At 40.4% G+C, this 22,063-nt stretch overlaps 1 protein-coding gene across 1 annotated transcript; it reads left to right on the top strand.

Moving 5' to 3' along the window:
- Positions 1–2,255: 2,255 nt before the first annotated feature.
- Positions 2,256–19,230, top strand: LOC106020748 (solute carrier organic anion transporter family member 1A5-like). Its single transcript, XM_040743699.1, is given in 8 exon segments — positions 2,256–2,467; positions 7,211–7,352; positions 9,611–9,743; positions 11,511–11,617; positions 15,104–15,211; positions 15,214–15,249; positions 17,786–17,884; positions 18,932–19,230. Coding segments are annotated over 8 exon segments (1,011 nt in total). The 5' UTR covers positions 2,256–2,380.
- Positions 19,231–22,063: the final 2,833 nt, after the last annotated feature.

The raw sequence follows: 22,063 nt of genomic DNA, 5'->3' as shown, positions 1-22,063 counted from the left end.
TTGACAGCATGCAGTGAGACATGGTGCTGTAGAGTCCTAGATCTTGCAGGCAACAAGAAGTTGACTGAGACACTCTGCTGTATCCTGAGCATAGACAATCTCAAAGCCCACTCCCCCAGTGACATATTTCTTCCAACATGACCATAACCACATCAGCGAGGACACACCTCATAACAGTGCCACTCCCTATGAGATTATGGGGGCCAATTGCATTAAAACTACCACAGTGGTGATGAAAAATATCCTACTTTCAAGACAATAAAGAGTTTGATGAAGCTAGTACAGATGAGTAGAGCTCAAATTTCTGCATTGTAAAGAAATACTTGTATTTGCATATCACCTATGCAGGGAGAGACATTTTGGTTCATATGTAATATGTAGGTCATAAATAACCATGTATAAATCTCTGTCTAGATGTCTGACCTTTTCATAAACCCTAGAGTTTTAATCTAGAAAGTGTTGTATTTATTCCCAGATCATAGACATATTTGTTGTTTTTACTTAGATTGTTTTCTTGTCTCCCCAGGTTCTGTGAATCATCAGTGCCCTTGTAAGTGTTTCTCTTCTAGAGACTCGAGAGAAGTCTAGAAACGCATAGACATCAGGAAGGAAGCCTGGTCACACAGCCTTCATGGGCTTAGTGAAGCAGAGGTTTGGAAGAAACACAATGGATATATTCATGTTCTTAAAGGCAACAATCTTCAAGTGAATTCAAAAGGCATCTCCTGGATCTCATTTACTTTACAAAAGAATTGAAAAATCTTTATTATAAACACATTATAATTATTTTAAGGTCATAGCATAACAATCTCTGAGGATAGCTTTAATATCACCAAAGACCAAGTATAGTCATTTGCATTGGCTTTTTCAATAGAAATCAAACAAACCAAATCTTGTCCTATGGCATTATGTTCTAGATCAGTTAGAATACAAAAAAAGCTCCTTACATTATTTTATATCATTCAAGGTACTGGTTAAATTGTTCCTGTTCAAAATATTTTGTGTATGTGTGTGTGTGCAGTGACTATGTATGTATGTCGTGTATAGGGTTTGTGTGAATACATAAGTATGTGTTCAAGTGCAGGTACACATACACAGATGTGAATGTCATGGAGGCCACAAGTCAATGATGAATGTCCTCCTCTGGGATGCTCAACTTTAAGTGTCTTTATGGCATCACTTCACTGAACTTGTCTGTTGTTCATTTGCTTGGAGTGACAGGTTGGCACACTGCGGTTATTCTGCTGTTGGGTCCTCCCAGTGTTGGGGTTACAGGCAGGTACAGGGAATTCAGCAAAGAATTCAAACTGAAGTCCTCAAGCTTCAGAATCAAATCCCTTACCCACTGACCTGCCACTCAGCTATGCTGAACAGTTTTATACCAACTTGACACAGGTTAGGGTCATTTGGGAAAAAGGAATCTCAACTGAGAAAATGTCCCAGAAGATTTACTGGTGGTCTAGACTGTGGTGCATTTTCTTGACTGATGACTGATGTTGGAGGGTTCAGCTCACTGTGGATGGGGCCATCCTGGGTAGGCAATTCTGAGCTGTATAATAAAGCAGGATGAGCTGGGCAGTGATGGCCCATGGCTTTAACCCAGCACTCGGGAGACAGAGGCAGATGGTCTCTGTGAGTCCAAGACCAGCCTGGTCCACAAGAGCTAGTTCCAGGACAGGCTCCAGAGCTACACAGAGAAACCCTGCCTCAAACAACCAACACCCCCCCAAAAAGAAAGTAGGATGAGCAACCCATGAGGAGCAAAGCAGGAAGCACAATTCCTGTACGGCCTCTGCATCTGCTCCTGCATCCTGGTTGCTGCCACAAGTTCCTGCTCTGACTTCCATCAGTGCTGAACTGTGATATAGAACTGTAAGCCTTCCCCTTTAATTTGGTTCTGGTATTTTCCACAGTAATAGAAACCCCGAGTAAGACACCCTAGCCCTAAGAGAGTTTTTTTCTAAGAATTCCTTGTTACAGTTATGTAAATGATTAAACAACTGCCAGTTTTAATGTCTTAATAATTTAACAACTTTCCTTCTGCTATGTTGCCTTTTTAGGGGTTTGTGTCTAGTTTCTTGTAACTTAGTATGCCATGTTTAGTTTGTATCCTTGGGTTGGCAGCTCTTTTGTTTTTTCCTTAAGGAAAGTGGAGGAGGCATGAATCTGCAGAAGGGGGAGGTGGGGGAAGGGGCTGACAGGAGAGGATGGAGGGGAAATTGCAGTCAGGATGTAACATAGGAAAGAAAAAAAAGAGAGAAAAACAACTCAATCTTAGAAATGAAAAAAAAAGGAATTATGTGTTAAAGTTCAGTAAGCAATTTAATTAACAACTACCTGTGTTCTTAGTAAGACACAAGTAAAAAGGTTTAAAGTATAGATGTTTGGAAACTATCAGAAGTACATCATGGCAGAACCTGAGCAAAGGGTTGCAACTCATGGTGCGAGATACTTTTCTAAGATCAAGGTATTGATTTTTTGCATGTATATGCATGTGTGCATGTATATATGCATGGGAGACCTTTAAACAAGCATTGGTAGTCCTTGTAAAATTGCTCAGCTCACATGCAGTTTCTTGAAGACAAAACCCATTTTATCCAATTTGTTGCTAATTTCTGAAAAGAAATTGATTTTATAATTAGCGTGTCTAACCAGGATAATTCTTCCAGGAAACTTAATCAGAATGATTTAGAGGATCTTAAAGGAGGATGGGAATTCAAATGTTTCTGGTGTATATTAAGTTGTGGAAGTCTGAGGTTCTGAAGTCAGAACCCCAGTGCTCAGCCTTCAGGGGTTCCCAACAGAAGGTCAGGGGGGTCACAGCTAGGAACCAGTTCTCTAACAGAAGTGCTCTGTAGATTAATATGAAAAGATGGCTTCATTACCTAATCAGACAAATATTTGCTTCAAATTTTGTCAATATACAATCATTGATTTGTAAGAAAATGTTCATTCTGTGAGCTGTTTTGGTGGTTTTTAGTATTGTAGAGATGATTGTAACTCTCAGTTCCAAAGGTATCTTTGCATCTCAAATGTGAACTTGTATTAACCCAAGGAATCTGAGCACCGGCCTAGTCTCTTCAGATTCCTCACAAGTTCCACTCTAAGCTGCTGCCTCATAAGTTAGCCAATCACAAGGTTTTTTACCTTAGCCACATGGAGAGGACTCCATGTATTAATGTAAAAGAGAGGGAAGACTCAGACTCAGCCCTGGAAAGTTTTTTGTACCTGTAGTGATGCATGAATTATGGAACCCAACCTCCTCAATTTATCCTTCAGTTCTCACCTTATTCTGAGGAGCCCAGGTCCCCTGGCTCCTAACCTTTGCCAGGTGCACCCTGAATGTGTCACTTTGGACAATTTATGTGACTTGTTTACACTTCAATGTATTTTATCTGAAAAGGGTAATGGTAGTCCTATTTTCTCTAAGATAAAAATCATTCTGATCTCTCTCTCTCTCTCTCTCTCTGTGTGTGTGTGTGTGTGTTCTGTCTCAATATGTGTGTGACTGTTAAGCCTTCAGTGATATCCTATGCTACTGGTATGACTGATTAGACCCAGATGCTCACACACACCAGGCAACTCCTCTATCATCGATCTATACTTTGGACTTCACATTAAGGCATGTTAATTACTTTATATTTGTATTTTATTTTATGCACATGTATGCTTGCCCTCATGTATGTGGTGTAACACTTGTGTGTCTGGTGTCTTTGTATGCCAGAAGAAGGTGTTAGATCCCCTGGAGCTGGAGTTACAGGTGGTTTTACACCACCATTTGGGTACTAGGAACAGAACCCAGGTCTTCAGCAAGAACAGCTAGTGATCTTAATTGCTGAGCCTTATCTCCAAATTCAAAACTTAGGGTAATGATGAGTATTATAGTTATTAATTACTAGAATTAATATAATATTTAGAGAAAAATCATCTATCATTATAAACACTTCTTCTCAATGTTTGATTTTGGTTACTATCTTACTTAGGGTTTCTATTATTGTGAAGAGACACCTTGACCACTGCAACTTTTATACAGGAAAACGTTTAGTTGGGGCTGGTTTATAGGTTCAGAGGTTTATCCTATTATTGTCATGTCAGGAAGCCTGAAAGCCTGCAGGCAGACACAGTGCTGGAGAGGGAGCCAAGAATTCTACATTCTGATCAGTATTTTGCCAGAAATGAGTAACCCTAGGCCTGGCCTGAGATTGTGAAACCTCAAAGTCCAGGCCCAGTGACACATTTCCTCTAAGGTCAAGTCTCCTATTAATACCACTACCTGGTGGCCAGACATTCGAACCTATAAACTTATAACCATTCCTATTTAAATCACCGTGGTTACTCTGGAGTTTAACAACTGTGGGAAAATGTTAAAACTACGAGTTTAAAACACAAAGTTTAGAGGTAATTGTTTAAAAATAACTAGACTTCTCTTAATTTTGATCTAGAACGTTAGGATGGTCAAATGGTCTATAATGCCAGAGTGAAGCCCCTGCTTCTTAAGTTTAGAAATACAATCATTAAGAAAATCGGAGTGGAGATTGGGTGCGGGACTGGGGGCCCTGGTGGGGAGGGCGGGGGAGGAGGGGAGGGAGAAGGAGCTGGGATTGACCTGTGAAACAAGATTGTTTCTAACCTAAATAAAAAAATTAAAAAGAAAAGTGTCCCTGAACATGGCCTTTGATCCTGCACACACTGGTGATCTCACTAGATACTGATGGTTGGTTCTAACCCAGTGGCTACATAGATGGCCCTGGTTAAGGTACACAGCACCAAAACTAAACCAAAACTCACGAAACTTACAAAAGGACTTCTAGGAATGGGTGTCTTGATGGAGAAGACTGGGGAGAAGAAATGGAAAGTAATAATCATGAAACCCAGTTGCAAAGAGGAGTGATGAGCAAAGGAATCATGATCAGGTTGGTGAAACCCACAGAGGCAGCTGGCCTAAACAAGGGGAAGCACATGGACCCCAGACTGATGACTGAGGGGCCAGCATGGGACTGATCCAGACATCCCCCGCCCAAACCTGGGTGTCAGAGAAGAGGCCTCGGCAATCCATGGGACCTTGGAGAGTAGAGCAGCATTTATTCCTGGCATACAAATAGACTCAGGGAGCCCGTTCCACATGAAGGGATTCTCTCTCAGCCTGGACACATGGGGAAGCAGTTAGGCCCTGCCTGGGATGATATGACAAACTCTGAAAATTCCTCATGGAAGCCCTTACCCTCCCTGGGGTGCATAGGGGGGATGGAGTGGGGTGGGTGGTTGGGAGGATTGTGGGGTTGGGGGAGGAAGGGGAGGGAGTGTGAAATGAGAGTAATATGTGTAAAAACTTAAATAAAAAGAAAGAAAAAATAGAAAGTAATAATCAGAACATACCATGCATCTATGAAATCACCAAACAGTAAATTGAATGAATAAAATTTGTTAAAGAAAGGAGAGGGAGATTTCTCAAGGGGGCAGGGAAATATCTCAATCACTAAAGTAATTGTCTTGGAAGCAGGATGACCAGTTCAGTCTCCAAGCCTACACAGAAACTTGGCATGGTGACACATTAATACAGTGTGGGGGGATGAAGTGAGGCAGATACTTGGTGCTCTCTGAGAAGCCAGCCTTGCCTCCTGGGTGAATTCCAGGAAGGTGGGCGTTCCTGTTATTAAAAATATACAAAGCTTGAGGAATTACACCTGCAGCTGTCCTCTGTCTCCCATGTACATATACATACATGAACTCATTCCACATGAACACGCTCACACTTACACAAAGAAAAAGGATGAAAGAAAAAGGAGAAAAAGAAGAATTTCCTCAGAATGAATGAAAAGACTGCTTCTGAGACAGTTTGCTTCAGGCTGTGGAGTGCTGAGGCGAATAGTCAGCAGGACTGGCTTATAAACACTGATCTTGTGTAGGAGTAGACCTGAACCAGCACGGACACTGATTCTTTCACTTTCTGCACACAACCAAATAGTTTAGAGGAAGAGCAGTGTGTTCATTATCTGCTTAGCTTTCTTCTTCCAAACATAAATCAAATAAATGACCTCCCCAAGCCTGATTTTCTTAATTTTATAGAATTGGCTATTAAATATAGGACCTTAATTATAAAACTCATTTGAAAATTATCAAACATCAGGTACATCCCTGAAAGATTTGTAGTGTGAAGAGGGAACATCTCTGCCATCGTCATGTAGCGTTAGAAGACAAACTTCTAGAGCTGAATTTCACTACCTTGCAATATAGTACTATTGAGCTATACTGAACGTGGTGTTTACATTTCCAAGTAATTTTTGCATATATATCTGTTCTGGTTTATCCAAATTGATTGGTGTTTGTGGCAATAAATTTACAAGCCGTAAGTACATTTGTAACACAGGATGATTCTCCTATTATTTCAGATGAGACAGTACAGAAGTTCTGGAAGCTGGGATGATGTCATTTGATATCAACCAGCTTCTGGAAGATAAGTTAAGGGAAACAGGAAGCACATTCACTACATTGCTCCAAGTGAGTTTATTAGTCACAGGCAGGAAATGAGGAGTCTTACCGGTACACAGCCACATTATATCTTGTACACAAGGGACTGCAAAATGGTGTGAATTTATATGCCTTAACTACCACTGGAACTACTGTGATATAGGGCTATAGGGCATTTTGCCCTAGGAGAAAAAAATAAGTAGGTCATTTTGCTGCTGCCATTGCCTTCAGTAGTGAGAATGTAGCTTGTTTTTCTCAAGAATGCAGACAAAGAGGACAAAGTGTTGACCTGTCCAAGGACATCAAGAGAACTGCCATCTCCGTAGACAGATCACAGTAGGCTTGCTGGAGAAACAATGCTGTAGTGTAATTTTATTCTCTGCTCCTTCTCTTCCATAAAGTGGACAACACTTGTCAAGCAATATAATGCCCAAGTCCCAACAAAAGCTGTGTCTTACAATAATTCCATGTCTTTCTGTATGAATAAGGCACACTGATAGAAGAGAAAAAAATACCCATCTACAAAACTCACCATTGCTAACCAAGTATTCTAACTGTGCGTTTCTGGAGTTGGAAACCACAACAGAACAGAGATTACACCTTAAAGTTTCTTGCATGTTGGAGGGATTTTTATTCTGGATGTAATCCTCTAATTCACGGTAGAGGCTGTTTGGTCAGTAGATGGCAGATATATAATCAGAAAATGAAGTTCTCATTTTTTCTTAAATGTTTTTCCTCCTAGATGTTTCTGTTTGCATTAACATGGGTATATATATCCAAAACATTATCAGGAAGTTATTTGAATTCCATGCTCACACATACAGAGAGACAATTCAATATCCCCACATCTATAGTTGGATTTATCAATGGGAGCTTTGAGATTGGTGAGTTATTTTTAAATTTCCTTATTGTTGTGTATTTCCTGCATTAGACTATTTGATCTGACAGAGTTACATCCTTACTCATGTGGTTGAATAACCTGGTTTGTGCATGAAGAAACCACTATTTAAACATGCATATGATAACATCTAATTATTGCCACACACTTTGACGCAGTCCCTTCCTATCTGACAAGTGACAGAAGATTTAGATTATTAATCTAATACTATCACTTGATAGATAACTCAAAGAGACATTAAGACCTTTCCATGGCATTTAGAAGGCTGCTGTAGGAGCCTGGAGGAACTGGTGACCCGAAGGGAGCAAATGCTTCTCTTGCCGCACTGTGTCTGTGAAGTTGACAGCTCTCAGCTCCTAGTCACTAAAAAGATGAGGATGCTTTCCTGTGTTTGACTTATGCCCACACAATTACTAAGAGTGAATGAACTTTAGCCCTGATTTTGGGTGACAAACTTGGATGTGAGAGTACAGAGCATGAAGGAGAGAAAGATGCTCTCTGTAAACAAAGCGACCTGAAAGTCTTGGCTGCCTCTCATCTCTGGTTTAATCTTAGTTTTTACTCCCTTCAAGGAGAAATAGCCTTTAATGTATTTATTGAAAACAGCAAAGGAAACCCACACTGAGGATGTTCCATCCTGTCTCTCAGGGTCAAGTTCCTTGGTGCCTATTCTGCTACCTGTGTCCTAGGCCTTCCCAGTGCAGTCAGGATGAAGGCCTTACATGGACCTTAATGATATTCAGTCACGTTCTCGTGTATTACATAGACCTTACATAGATTCTAGTGTGTTAGACACAACAAGTGCAGTCCATTGGTTTTTTCCAAGGACTTATGGAACAGATTGTGCTGGGGAGGACAGTCTCCTGAAGGAGTAAGGTTTTCCGGATAGAGAAATGGACAGGTAAATGTGAAGGGGAGATTTGTGCAGAAGGTGAACCATCCAATAGTTTATGCTGGGATGAAGTCAGCCTAATGTTATGGGAAGGTAGAAGAATGCTTTTTCCTTTCAAATGATAGAGATTTCAGACAAGATCCAGTGCATTTGATGGGGTAGGGGATAGAGCCTTAGACTGAAAAGATTCACAGAGCATTCAAATAGCGGGCATCCTGGGGCATTACCTTCTGCATGATAGTCTCATTGACAGGGCCTTTGCAAACAAAGAGAGGCTGATACAAGGGTAATAAGGATATAGAGGTGGGCCACACTCCCATTCAAGCAACATCTCTTATACATAGATAGCAGAGTAGAGAGAAATGGAATTGGAAGAAAAGCAGAGTCTTCAAATATCTTTCAAGTATTTGAGATCACTTAGAGAGTTGCTAAGTCATCAAATAAGTGTTTTGAGTTTTCTGATCTTTCCTTTATGTATAATATGAGCAGGGTAAATATTCTTTATCAAACCAAAAATACATAGTTTGAGGAAAGCTTACTTACTATTTGCTTCTTTTCAATTCTTTTCCTTCTGTGAATAATACCAATGATTGAGTCTAGGGCTTCACACACATCAGGCAAGCATTATACCCCTCTATCCCCAGCCCCTTTATTTACTTTGTATTTTTTAAAGAAGTCCTCAGTAAGTTGCCCAGCCTGATTGTGAGCTCACTCTGTGGTCCAGGATGACTTTGATCTTGTAGTCTTCTTCTCTGAGCCCCACTGTGCCTGAGGATGACAAGACTGTGTCACAGGTGTTCTTTCCTCTCTTAAGCACATTTATCATAGCCTTCCCTGTCGGAATGGGGCTTCCCACTAAGTTTCTTTAAACCTAAGCTTTCTCCTAACCCACAGAGATGAACGCTTGGTTTGACTTTTTGACTCCTGCAATCTAGACCCAAGACACAGTTGAAGGGTTAGGACTCTTACCTTCCCTCTGCTTAACAAACAGGTATTACCTAACTGAGGGAAGATGTGACAATAGAAGTGGACATACAGATTGGCCAGGTTGAGCAGTAAAGGGAGTTTTGAAAAGTAAGTTTAAAAACGTGAATGCATTAGACTCTGCACAGAGCACACATGAGAGGAGACATTGGTAGTGACGTGCAGGCTGACACCTGCTTTTGTATCCAGGGATAGATAATCCTGAATAGAGCCCCAAATATTCTCCAGAATGGAGGAGAATAATGCACGAACCTCCTAAGCACCCATCCCTGTATTCTTAAGGTGGTTGTTAAACAATTCTGGAGAGGCTGTTGGCTATGATGTGATAATATTTTACTGAAACCAGCATTCTCATTTCCCCCTCCCAGGAAACATTTTGTTGATTATATCCGTGAGTTATTTTGGAACAAAAGTGAATAGGCCTGTCATGATTGGCGTTGGATGTGTGGTTATGGGCCTAGGGTGTTTCTTAATGTCACTACCTCATTTCCTGATGGACCGGTGAGTTTTCCAGTCCTTGCTGTTATTTTAGGTTCAACTTGCCTCTATGGGAAATAAAGCTCAAAATTTCCACTCTGGAAGCAGCATTGCTCCTCCAAAGTCCAGAATGCTAGTAAGGAAATTAGAAGACATAAGCTCCACTTTCCCAGTATGATTTGTGAAACTGGTGGCCTTAGGTCCACTTCAGGTCCTATCCAGTCCGTGGTGAACTGGGGATTTAAGACACTACTCAGAAATGTGTGTAAACTATGATCCTGGGCAGGAATTCTCTGTACTTGTTAAAGATGTAGAAACTTGACTTCCAGCCAGAAAGGAATGGAAACATCATCTTTTATTGTGTGAAGTTTTGAAATATAATGATTCTCCTTCATGACTTCTCTTTCCTGAATGTAGCAGTTTGATTCCTTTACTACATGTGACCATTTGCAGTTGGAGAGACTGAGGCCGAGTCTGAGTTTCTAGATCTTCCTTCTGTGTATTTTAACCTCACTTTAGACTTTGCTTTTTATGTCCAACTAGGCCCTGAATTGGGAGTCTGTTCATGAAGTTTTCAATGGAGACCTGGATCATATCCTGAGGCTCCCCAAAGAATAATATAGCTCATATTTCCATGGCCTTTTGATTCATCAGCCATTCAGTTATCCAATCTCAATCTCACGAGTTGACTACATTTTCAATCTCTCATTTATGGTTTTTATTTTTATCTATGTTGTTTTTATATGTTGTTGTGGTAAAGTGTATGTGCTTTCATGTGGGGCCAGGCAACAACTCTCAGAAGTCAATTCCTTCCGCTTTCCCTGTGGGACCTGATGTGCAAGCTAGGTCATCAGTCTTGGAAGAAAGCATTGGCACACTGGGTGCATCTGGTATCTCACAAGGGTTTTGTTTTTATTTGAAACAGACTCTCATGTAGGAAAGGGTGGCTTCAAACTCACTCAGTAGTTAAGGGTAATCTTGAACTTCTGATTTACTTGCTTCTATCTCCTGAGTACTGATATTATAAACATGGCTCACCATTTCTTGTTTTATTTTGTGCCCAGGATCAAGCCCAAGACTGGTGCATTCCTGTTGCCAATGTAACAGCTGAACAACATCACTATATCTATGTTTTTCATCTTTGAGGAAATGAGGTTTCCTCTTCTTCAGTTTGAGATGATTTTCTGCAGTTTTTTTTTTTGTCAATTGGGAAATACATGAACATTGATGGGACAACTGGATTTTAAGAGGATAATAAACTAAATGAAGAATACTTATCTTCTCAGTTTTTTTTTTAAGGAAATTGACAATTTGTGGATGGAATTTAAAAATTATATTTTACATTCTATTATATTGAAATCGATGTCTAGAAATATTTGACTGTTAATATGCTTTCCTACCTTCTGCCAATGGTGATTATTCTCTGAAACTGGCCTGTCTTCATGGGATTATGAATAGAGAGACACAGGATCTTGTCCGCACTTTACTGGCAACTTTTGTGGGGACATCCAGGCAGTTGTTCCAGTGGGAAGTTGTTCTGACTTCTGGGCTATATTATGAAGCATGGAAAGTAGGATGTTGGCAATTGTAGCTCCATACAAACACATAATTCAACTTTTTACCTTATGGGTGCTCTTACTGCCCCTGTTATAGGACTTATTATGACTAGAATGACTGCTGTCTCTTTACAGGCTCTGGACACTATGTTTTCAGGGAAGCAGGAGTCACTAATCTGCAGATGCTCTCATTGTACTCAGTTCTTCACACCGAATGTTTCATGTGTCCACACAGATACGAATATGAAACAACAATTTCACCTTCAAGCAACTTGTCCTCAAACAGCTTCCTGTGTTCGGGAATCGGAACCCAGACCTTAATGCCAACACCTGACCCAAAAGGTCTACTAATGGTTCTTATTGCTTCTGCTCAGAGACTGGGCCAGAGAATACTCTTCCATGAAGGGCTTTGAATGTGGCAGTGTGTTTAGTGGGCATCTAAGACAAATGAATAAATTTTACCTCTTGAAGGAAGGCAATTGTCTAATAGCATAGAATAATCTGCCTCCTCAGTTTGAATATACTCATTAAGACTCCTTTGTTTCTTAAAGTTACTATTTTAAAAACAAGCCAAAGATATCCACTTTAGCACCATTGTAGAGTTATTCCCACAAAGGAAAACAACTTATAAGGATGGATTTATTCACAAGATGAGATCTATGTGATTGATCTAGTTTGTTCTTCTTTTGCTATAATATAGCATGGACTAAACCAACTCAGGTAAAACAAAGTTTACAAATTGTTGCCCACCATGAGGAAATTCAAGGCAGGAGCACAGAGGTAGAGACCAAAGCAGAGAACACCACTGAGTCTTGCATACTGGAGTGCTCTGTTACCTCTCTTATACAGCATAGGTCAATCTGTCCAGGTCTGGTACTCTCCACAGCAGTCTACCCTGTTTTTCATCAATAACCCAAGTAGAAAATGCCACAGACATTCCCACAGTCCAGTCTGAAGGAGGCAGTTCTCCAACTGAGTCTCCTTCTTCTCAGGTATGTCTAGATTTGTGTCAAGTTGACAAAAACTAGTCATTACAGTGATTATACAAATATTAAATACAACCACAAAGAGGCTTCCCCAGATCTGTCCTGTGTACCTGATACACTGCCTGTGTCACGGTGCAGAATTCCTTAATTACCAGGAATTTGTTTTTCAGTCTCCTCTTCCCTCTTTAACAGAGAAATTACTTTGCAGTCCAACCCTCCAGTGGTGTTCCATTATTTTCTGTAGCCCCAGGCACTGTGGTCCTGGCTCCTGCCCTTCATATGCTGTATTAGTAGCTTTCCCATCAATGAGGTCCAAATCCCGAAGAATAACTCAAGGAAAGGATGGTTCTCATTCATTGTTTTAGAGGCTTCAGCTCATGGTCACTTGGCTCCATGTTTATGGACAGAGTATCATGGTGACACTCTTCTTCACTGGTTGGCAGGGAGGAACAATGGGAAACAAGATACAGGAAGCAGTGTGATATAGCTTCTCTGGACATGCCATCCCTGGGACCAACCTCCTTCTATCTTTCAGTAAATCTCGTTAGTGTCAGCCTCTTGACTTCATCAACAGACTAGTCCATTGATAATTATGTTATAACCATAGTGACCTGCCTCAGAGACACAGCCGGATGTTGTGTAAAAGCACTTACTGCATGTAGTATTTACTGTTATTTGACTTTGATAGAGCACTATAACCAAGGGAACTTACACAAGAAAGTGTATTTGTGATTATGGCAATGGAGCAGTGGTTCTCCACTTCCCTGATGCTGTGATTGTATAATATAGTTCCTTATGTTGTGGTGACTCACAACCAAAATTATTTTCATTGCTACTTCATAAGTGTAATTTTGGTACTGTCATAAATTGCAATATATGTACATATATACATTCATATGTGTGTGTGTACGCATGAGTGTGTGTGTGTTTAGATGGTCTTAGGTCACTTCTGTAAATGGGTCACCAGACCCTCAAAGGAGTCATGACACAGAGGTTGAGAACCACTCTTCTAGAGGGATGAGAACCAATCATGGTAGAGAGAATGGCAGCAGCAGAAGAAGGAAGTTAGAAGCTCACATCTCAGCTATAAGCATAAGGCAGAGAATGCAAACTGGAAGTAGGGTAAGGCTTTGAGCCTGTGAAGTCCATCTCCAGTCACACTCTTCCTCCACCTCTCCAGTAGCACCACCAACTGGAGGGTAAATATTTAATTCTAGGGACTCTTGGGGGATATTTTGGTTCAGAGCACCATATAATCCTTACAGAGGGCCTGCCTGGTTCTCAGCAGTGATATCAGGGTACGCACAACACCCTGTGAGTCCAGTTCTGGGGAACTGAGTGTCCTTTTCTGGCCCTCTTGTGCACCTGCACACGCAATGTGCACAAATGCTCATAAAGGTACATGCACCCATTTAGATATACATTTAAAAAGTATTCCTAATGTCACATATGCTAAAGCAACCAGCATGTCTTCTGAACATTTAGTCTAGAACTGTCTCAGCAGAATCACCTCAGGCCAGAGCTCCTTTATCTTATGCTAGATCCATGCTACAGAATTTGCAGCAGCCTTCAAGGCTTGGAATGTTACTGCTCCCAGGGAGTCTGTGGAGATCAAAATAACTCGAGGGTCAAAGCGCAGCCATCTTGAAGCTCAGTGACACAGCAGCCCTCTAAGCAAAGACACCTGAAGCAGTGTCCTCAAAGCTAGCCCCTTCTCACCTCCTGAACCAACTTTTGAAAAGCCACCCCTTGTACTCCTTGCATTGTAGTAGATAATTAAAATCTTCCCCATGTGCAGAGCCTAAGGAAAGCACTTGATTCTTTCAGTGTCTGATGCCTTCAGTTCTGCCTTAGAAGAGGGTTGAGAGTCCCCCTGTGATCTGTAGGCAGAAATCAATGTATTTATCAAATATAATAATTATCTTAATTCCCAGAGATGGAAACTGATTTTGCTTTAACCAAGAATAAGTAAGAGTTAGATCTCATGTCTCAGTTGTGCTTAGGACATTTAATGGCAGCCCCTGTTCAGTCCACAAGAGAGGATACATTGTCCTTCACGCCTCTGAAAACACAGTGTCAAGCTTCCTTTGGGACTGTGAATTCTTTTAGCGTACAACAAATTTGGGAGGTGCATGCACACCTTCAAAGATTTCTCGCTTTGCCTTTCAAGTACATTTGGCTTAGTTTGTCTTTCTCCACTGATTGCATGTTGCTTGATCGATTTGAATATTTATTGATAGTAAAAGATGAAATCTATAGAAAACATGTTTACTATTCAATGAAAATATTTAGTTTTGAAAAAGTAATTGAGGCTGTGTGGAATTCAAACTTCCATCAATCTTCTCTGTGCTGTGTCAGGACAGCATGAATTGTCAGAGACATAAACAAGTGTGCTTCTTTTTCCTTACTCAAAGTTGTGGAGAAACACGACAGCACACTTTTACTAATTGGGTATCCTGGCTGGTGGATAATGGAGTCCCTGGATGTGAGGAAAACTCCTAGCTTTAGTGGTTTGCCTATTTCTATGGTGTAAATTCTCACAACAAGTGTGTTGTCACTAAACACTGAATTGGGAAGAGGCATTTATCTGTAGAGTATTATCTCTCCAACCCAAGAGGGAATTGTTTCCAGGATAGCACTTATACTCCATTGCTAGGTAATCTTTCAAAACAAGCAGTAGGGGTGAGTTACAAATTCATAGATAGTATAGTAAGCAAAGGAAGTCACTGAATCATCATTGTGGGCTTGTGAACTGAGAAAGGTTTACAAAAACTTTTGAAGTAACTGTCAGTAACACTTGACTGTCAAAATACTCATGCAATTTTCTTTTGTTTTAATGTAGAGTGTGTGAAAGAAATTAAATCATCAATGTGGATATTTGTAGCAGTAGGAAATATTATATGTGGAATTGGTGAAACTCCCATTATGCCCTTGGGTATTTCCTACATAGAGATTTTGCCAAATCTGAAAACTCCCCTTTATACATTGGTAAGTGTCTTAAGTAGGGTTCCTATTGCTGTGATGAGATACCATGACAATGGTAACTCTTAGGAAAGAAAACATTTAATTATGATGGCTTACATTTTCAGAGGTTTGGTCCATTATTATCATGGTGGGGAATATGGTAGCATGCAGGCAGACATGGATCCTGGAGAAGGAGCTGCTACATGTTGATATGCGGACAACAGGAAGTACACTGTCTCAGTGGGCATGATTTGAGCATGTATGAGGCCTCAAGGTCCACTTCCACAGTGTCACACTTCCTGTAACAAGACCATACCTACTCCAAAAGAATCACACCTTCTAAGAGTGCCACTCCTTTTGAGAACCATTATCATTAAACCACCTCAGTAAATTTGAAAATCAACCTTTCAGGGAAGGTAGAAATCTATTATTGATTTGAATGCTTTGTGGTTTCCAGAACTGTGGGCAGAGTTCATAAAATTGTTCAATGGGGGAATTAAAAGTTAACTGCAGACAAAGTGCTTCAAGTTTCTTCTCAGTATTGGAGATCCCTCTGACCTGCAAGACCCTATACTCCTCTTATGCTGCCACACCATCTTTAAATCATTAGAGGTTCACCAACATTTCCTGGCATCCTGGTTTCTTTAGTGATATTTTATTTGTAATCTAACAAATGAAGCTTTCTGGAATATCAGAGTGCAGAGCTAAGGTACTAGTTAGTCACACACCCAGTTATTAGCTAAGCCACTAGTTTGTCACACACTTTAGCCACTAGTTAACCACACACCTAGTTAACAGCAATGCCACTAGTGAGCCATACACCTAAGCCACTAGTTAGCCATGGAGAACAGGCTGTGGTAACCACATCTTCAATCCCAGAACTCAGAAGACAGACACAGAGGGACCACTGTGAGTTTAAGGCTATCCTGGACTACATGAGAGTGAAACAATCTCAAAGAGAAATAGAGCTTACATTCTTAATCCCAGCACTAGAGAGGGATATAAGGCAGGAGATCAGTGCAGTCTCAGGGTAGTCTGAGGTTTTTGGTGGAGAACATTGCAGTCTGCAGTCACTCTGAGTACAGGATTGCCCCTCTTTGGTCTTAGGCTTGGTAGAGGTAAGAACTCTCTAGTGGCCCATCTGCTTTGCTTTTCTGACCTTCAGGTAAGGTTTGTTTTTTAGATTACAAACAAAACACCACTACAGACTTCTGTGTTTTTGTTGCAAGGTCCCTGTGGATGTCTGTGGCCTATTTTCCCATGACAGGGCATGTAGATGCCTATGGTCTGTGCTGCCACTTGAAGCCATGTTGATGTCCATGGGCCTTGTTGCTTCAGGAGTCGTCATGATAGTGTCTGTGACTCACCACAGCTCATTCTGCTTTTGAAACTTTGCAAGTTTCATTTCTGTTGCTGTGAGAACATTTAATCTAGGCGAGAATATGGTTCCTTTCCCTTACAATTGCATCACAACAGAGAATCCGCAGTAGTGGGAACTTTGAAGGGGAGTGACAGCACGCACTCTTGTGTCTTTGCTCGCACAGTTGTGCTCAGCTCTTACATAGCTCATGACTCCCTGCCTAGGGAATGGTGCTGCCCACAGTGGATTGAGTCTTCTCACATCAATTAACTTAATTAAGACAATCTCCTGCTGTCATGTCCTCATGGAAACCCATTACAGACAATACTTCATTAAAACTCTCCTCCCAGGTACCTCTAGGTGGTTTCCAGTTGACAATTAAGTCTAAGCATCACCGAGTCCCTTTGAAAGCATGGCTCTGGAAGCATCAAAAGGTGCCTGCTCACATTATGGCTTTGGTGGGACTTCCTGTGATAGTACAGCCTTTGCCTTTAACTCAGCATAAAAGAGAATTTGAGATGTGGCTTTACATGATGAAGCCTTTGTGTCAATCAGATTTTTATCACTTTAATAAATACCTTAGATAATGGTTGATCAAGACAAAGGTTTCATTTGGCTCACTGATTTGGAAGTTTTGGTCTATGTCACTGGACTGTTTTGGAGGTCTGTCATGAAGCAGCTCATTATGGAGGAAGGAAGGGAGGAGTGAAATCATTCATCTTGTGTCTGGGAAGCAAAGGAGAATGAAGAAGAGGCTAAGGTTCTACCCCAATGACCTGAAGACTCAACACCATGTCCTGCATTGGAAGGGTTCCTTCAGTCTCCAGTGGTGCCTCCTGGGAAACAAGTCTGTAACACATGAGCTCCTGGAAGCCATTCTATATTGAAGCAGTAGGAGGTTTTCTTAGTATTTATAGACCCTAATGTATGTACATGCAACACATATGTACACGTAATATATATATATATACATACATATATATCATACATATCAAGCTTAATTTTTTAGATGTTGAATATAAAAATACCTGAGGTAGTGGGGTGTAGCTCAGTCGTAGAGCACTTGGCTGGCGTACTGGATACCCAGCTCTGCCAATGAAGGAAAAGAAACATAAGATTAAAACAATTTAATCTCAAGGCTTTTTTGTGCAAGCCAAGTTTTGTGTGGTCTTGTAACTTCCAGTCTCTGTTTACTTCCAGGGATTTTAGGAACAGGCAGGATCATCGGCCCTTTGATTGGGCTTTTGTTGCCATCCTTCTGTGCAAACATTTATGTAGACACTGGGTCTGTGAATACAGGTAACACAATATGTTTTATTTACACAGTCCATTCCTTAGAGTGTGAGAGAATGCTCTAGATTGCTATACCACTGCCTCCTTTGATCCTATGTCAGGCAAATTGTGACCATTTACAGACAGCAGATCTAAGAGAAGCAGAGGCAAGGATGACATGTCAACCCCTGATCAAAAACCCACCACTCTCCAACCACACTGCAGCCACACACTTAGTCTCAAAGATTTACTCACATAGGTCTTTCTCAATGAGGCAGTCACTGTGGATATTGAGATACCTCTGCCATGTGGGAAGCACCAATTCATAAAGCTTTCACAAGACAGACAGAAATAATCATTTACTGCTGAGAATATATCACCTCTACTGGTAGACAAAATCAGTTAATTTTTTAAGGCACACAAAAATCATTAAAATAGGATACTGTGTGATGTTTCATTTTATTATCCCTATGCATATGTGTATGTCTGTGTATATGTGTGTATGCACCGTGGGTGTGCCTGCTGAAGTCAGAAGAGGGGATTCAGATATCCTGAAATTAGAGTGACAGGCAGTAGTGAGTTTCCATGTGGGTGCTGGCTATAGGGTTCTGCCCGAGCAGCAGTAACTCTCAGCCAATGAGCTGTCTCTCCCGTCCCCTTCCACACCCACTGTGATGTTTCAAGATATGAATACACCATGTTAAAGCGAATTCCTTAAATATGTCTCAGATATTTTTCTATCATTTTGAAATGAAGTTTTGACTATTATGCCATGTAGCAATCCAGAAATTTTTCTTCTTAATTTCAACTTCACCCAATTGATCAACATCAGACACCATTTCTCAATGTCTGAATTCGCCCAGAGGGTAGCAGATGCCTTTGACCCCAGCATTTAGGAAGCAGAGGCAGAGAATCACAAGTTCAAGGTCCAAATAAGAATCATGACTAATGTGTTACAATTATACATATAATACACAGTTTTGTCCTTAGACGGCATTATGATCCTTAAAATTTTCTATGATTTACTCAGGAAAGAATGGTGGAAACTAATAAATTATCTGTATTTCTTTACAGAAGACCTGACCATAACTCCCACTGATACACGCTGGGTCGGTGCTTGGTGGGTCAGCTTTTTGATCTGTGCAGGAGTGAATATCCTCACCAGCATCCCCTTTTTCTTTCTTCCCAAAACACTCCCAAAGGAAGGACTGGAGGATAACGTGGATATGACTAAAAGTGACACAGAAGGGAAACACCAAGAAAAAGCCAAGGAGGAAAAACGCGGACTCACTAAAGGCAAACAGGAAACTTTAAACGCTGTATTTGGTTTAGATGGGTCTGCAGTTAGTGTAGCGTTTGTTACCCTGTGCTGAGTTCGCATAGTTTGTCACTAACGGTCCCTACTCAGATGTGTTAAACATCTTCCAAATATGTAAGATGGAAACAACTGACTTAAGTCGTAACTCAGCTTATCTTAGTTTAGAAAAATGACTACTTTATGAAAATTTCAAGTGAGTATGATACACAATAAACAAATATATTTTTCTTATATGTTTTGAAAAGCCTATTTTATAGAAAATATTGTTACAAGTTAAAAAACACAATGAATAACCAGAAATTCAAACTAAAGATAATAGGAGAGAAATACCTCTATGAAGGGATAGTATAGTTTGATAAGAAAAATGTTAATTTATCTGTGAGGATCCTTCAAGTTAAGGCTGAGAGGTGACACAATCTTTTGTATTTGAAGGTGTGTTATAGTTCACAGGAGAACTTTTCTCTAAGGATCAGACTGTTGTAGAACAAGGAGGTATGTTACTAACCTCTAGTGCAGAGTAGTGATGCTTCTGTGAGAAACTGAGTGTTCAAGACTGTCTGTATTTAAACCTTGGACTAATTTCACATTTGTGTGTGTGTAGTGAGCTCTGTAGTATTCTCAAGAGATTTTAGTTACTGCAAAAGGTGCATGGCTTAGGCTCTGGAATTCTGAAAGTGTTTACCTGGAGAATAGGAAGGGGTTATTCCTCCAACTGTCAATTGAGGGTGATAGTACATTATATTCTTGGGTTTCTGTGCTATTCTGGCATAGACAGAACTGGGGAGCACTTTATTGATGATATTTCTATTTCCTGCATCACTCATAAACTCCAACACCATTGTGTGCTGACTAATCACACATCTTCCTTATACACTACTGACCATAGTTGGGGAGCCAGTTCAGAGGACTGACCATTCTTAGAATCATGGTCACCTTAATAATTCTCCTGAAAGCTATACTGATAGTTTTTGTGTGACTGTATAGTCTGCCAGATGAACATTTTTTAATTTAAGTTTTTATTTATCTTATATACATTTTATTTAAATTAAAAACGATCTTATTTTGCATATCAATCCAAGTTCCCTCTCCCTCCCATCCTCCCATGCTCTCCACTGGCCCCTCTATCGCGTCCCTTATCCAGGGTGAGGTCTTCCATGAGGGATCCTCAAAATCTGTCAAGTCATTTGGAACAGGGCTTAGCCATTCTCCTGTGTATCTAGGCTAAGAGAGTATCCCTCCATGGGAACTAGGCTCCCCAAGTGCGCTCACGCACTAGGGATACATCCTGGTTCCACTGCCAGAGACTTCATAGACTGATCAGTGATCCTAGCTGACACCCATGCTTTAGGGGGCCTGGTTTGGTCCTATGGTGGTCCCCAGCTGTTAGACTTTGGTGTTGGTGAAGATCTTTTCCCATTCTGTGGGCTGCCGTTTAGTCTTGTTGAATGTGTCTTTTGCCTTAAAATGTTTCTCAGTTTCAGGAGATCCTTTTTATTAATTGACAATCTCTGTGTCTGTGTTCCTGGCATTATGTTCAGGAAGTGATCTCCTGTGCCAAGTTGTTCAAGGTTCCCTCCCACTTTCCCTTCTAAGAGGTTCAGTGTGGCTGGATTTATGTTGAGGTTTTTGATCTATTTGAAATTAAGTTTGGTGAATGGTGATACATGTGGATCCTGCCTCCAGTTATACCAGCACCATTTGTTGAAGATGCTTTCCTTGTTCCATTGTAAATTTTTAGCTTCTTTGTCAAAGATCAGGTGTTCATAGGTATGTGGGTTAATATCCAGGTCTTCAATTTGATTCCAGTCTATTTTTGTGCAATACCAAGCTGTTTTCATTACTATAGTTCTATAGTACATCTTGAAGTCACGGATGGTGTTACCTCATGAAGTTCCTTTATTGTACAGGGCTGATTTGGCTATTCTGGGTATTTTGTTCTTCCATATAAAGTTGAGTATTTGTCATTTCAAGGTCTGTAAAGAATTATGCTTGGATTTTTGATAGGCATTGCAATTGATCTGTAGATTGCTTTTGGTATGATTGTCAATTTTACTATGTTGATCCTACGTATCCAAGAGTATGGAAGATCTTTCCATTTTCTGATATCTTCTTTAATTTCTTTCTTTAATGACTCAAAGTTCTTGACATATACACCTTTCAGCTGTTTGGTTGGAGTTACCTCAAGATATTTTATGTGGTTTGTGGCTACTGTAAAAGGTGATGTTTCTCTGATTTCTTTCTTGTCTATATATAGTAGAGCTACTGATTTTTTGAGTTAATCTTGTATCCTGCCACTTTGCTGAAGGTATTCATCATCAGTAGGAGTTCCGTGGTAGAATTCTTCAGGTCACTAATGTAAGCTATCATGTCATCTGCAAATAGTGACAGTTTGACGTCTTTTATCTTCTTTTCTAGTTTGTATCCCCTTGATTCCTTTTGTTGTCTTATTGCTCTAGCTAGAACTTCAAGTACAATATTGAAGAGATATGGAGAGACTGGCAACCTTGTATTGTTCCTGATTTTAGAGGAATCACGTTGCATTTCTCTCCCTTTAGTTTGATGTTGGCTGTTGGTTTGCTGTATATTGCCTTTATTATGTTTAGGTATGTCCCTGTTGTTCCTGATATCTCCAAGACCTTCATCATGAAGGGGTGTTGAATTTGTTCGAAGGCTTTTTAAGCATCTAGTGAGATGATCGTGTGGTTTTTCTTCTTCAGATTATTTACGTGGTGGATTATATTGATAGATATTTGTATCTTGAACCATCCCTGCATCTCTGGGATGAAGCATACTTGATCATGGTGAATGATTTTTCTGATGTATTCTTGGATTCAATTTTCCAGTATTTTGTTGAATATTTTTGCATCAATGTTCATGAGGGATATTGG

The sequence above is a fragment of the Mesocricetus auratus genome, unplaced genomic scaffold (assembly GCF_017639785.1).
Source record: "Mesocricetus auratus isolate SY011 unplaced genomic scaffold, BCM_Maur_2.0 Super-Scaffold_100001, whole genome shotgun sequence".
NCBI lineage: Eukaryota > Metazoa > Chordata > Mammalia > Rodentia > Cricetidae > Mesocricetus > Mesocricetus auratus.
This window is presented reverse-complemented; position numbering and strand designations above follow the sequence as displayed.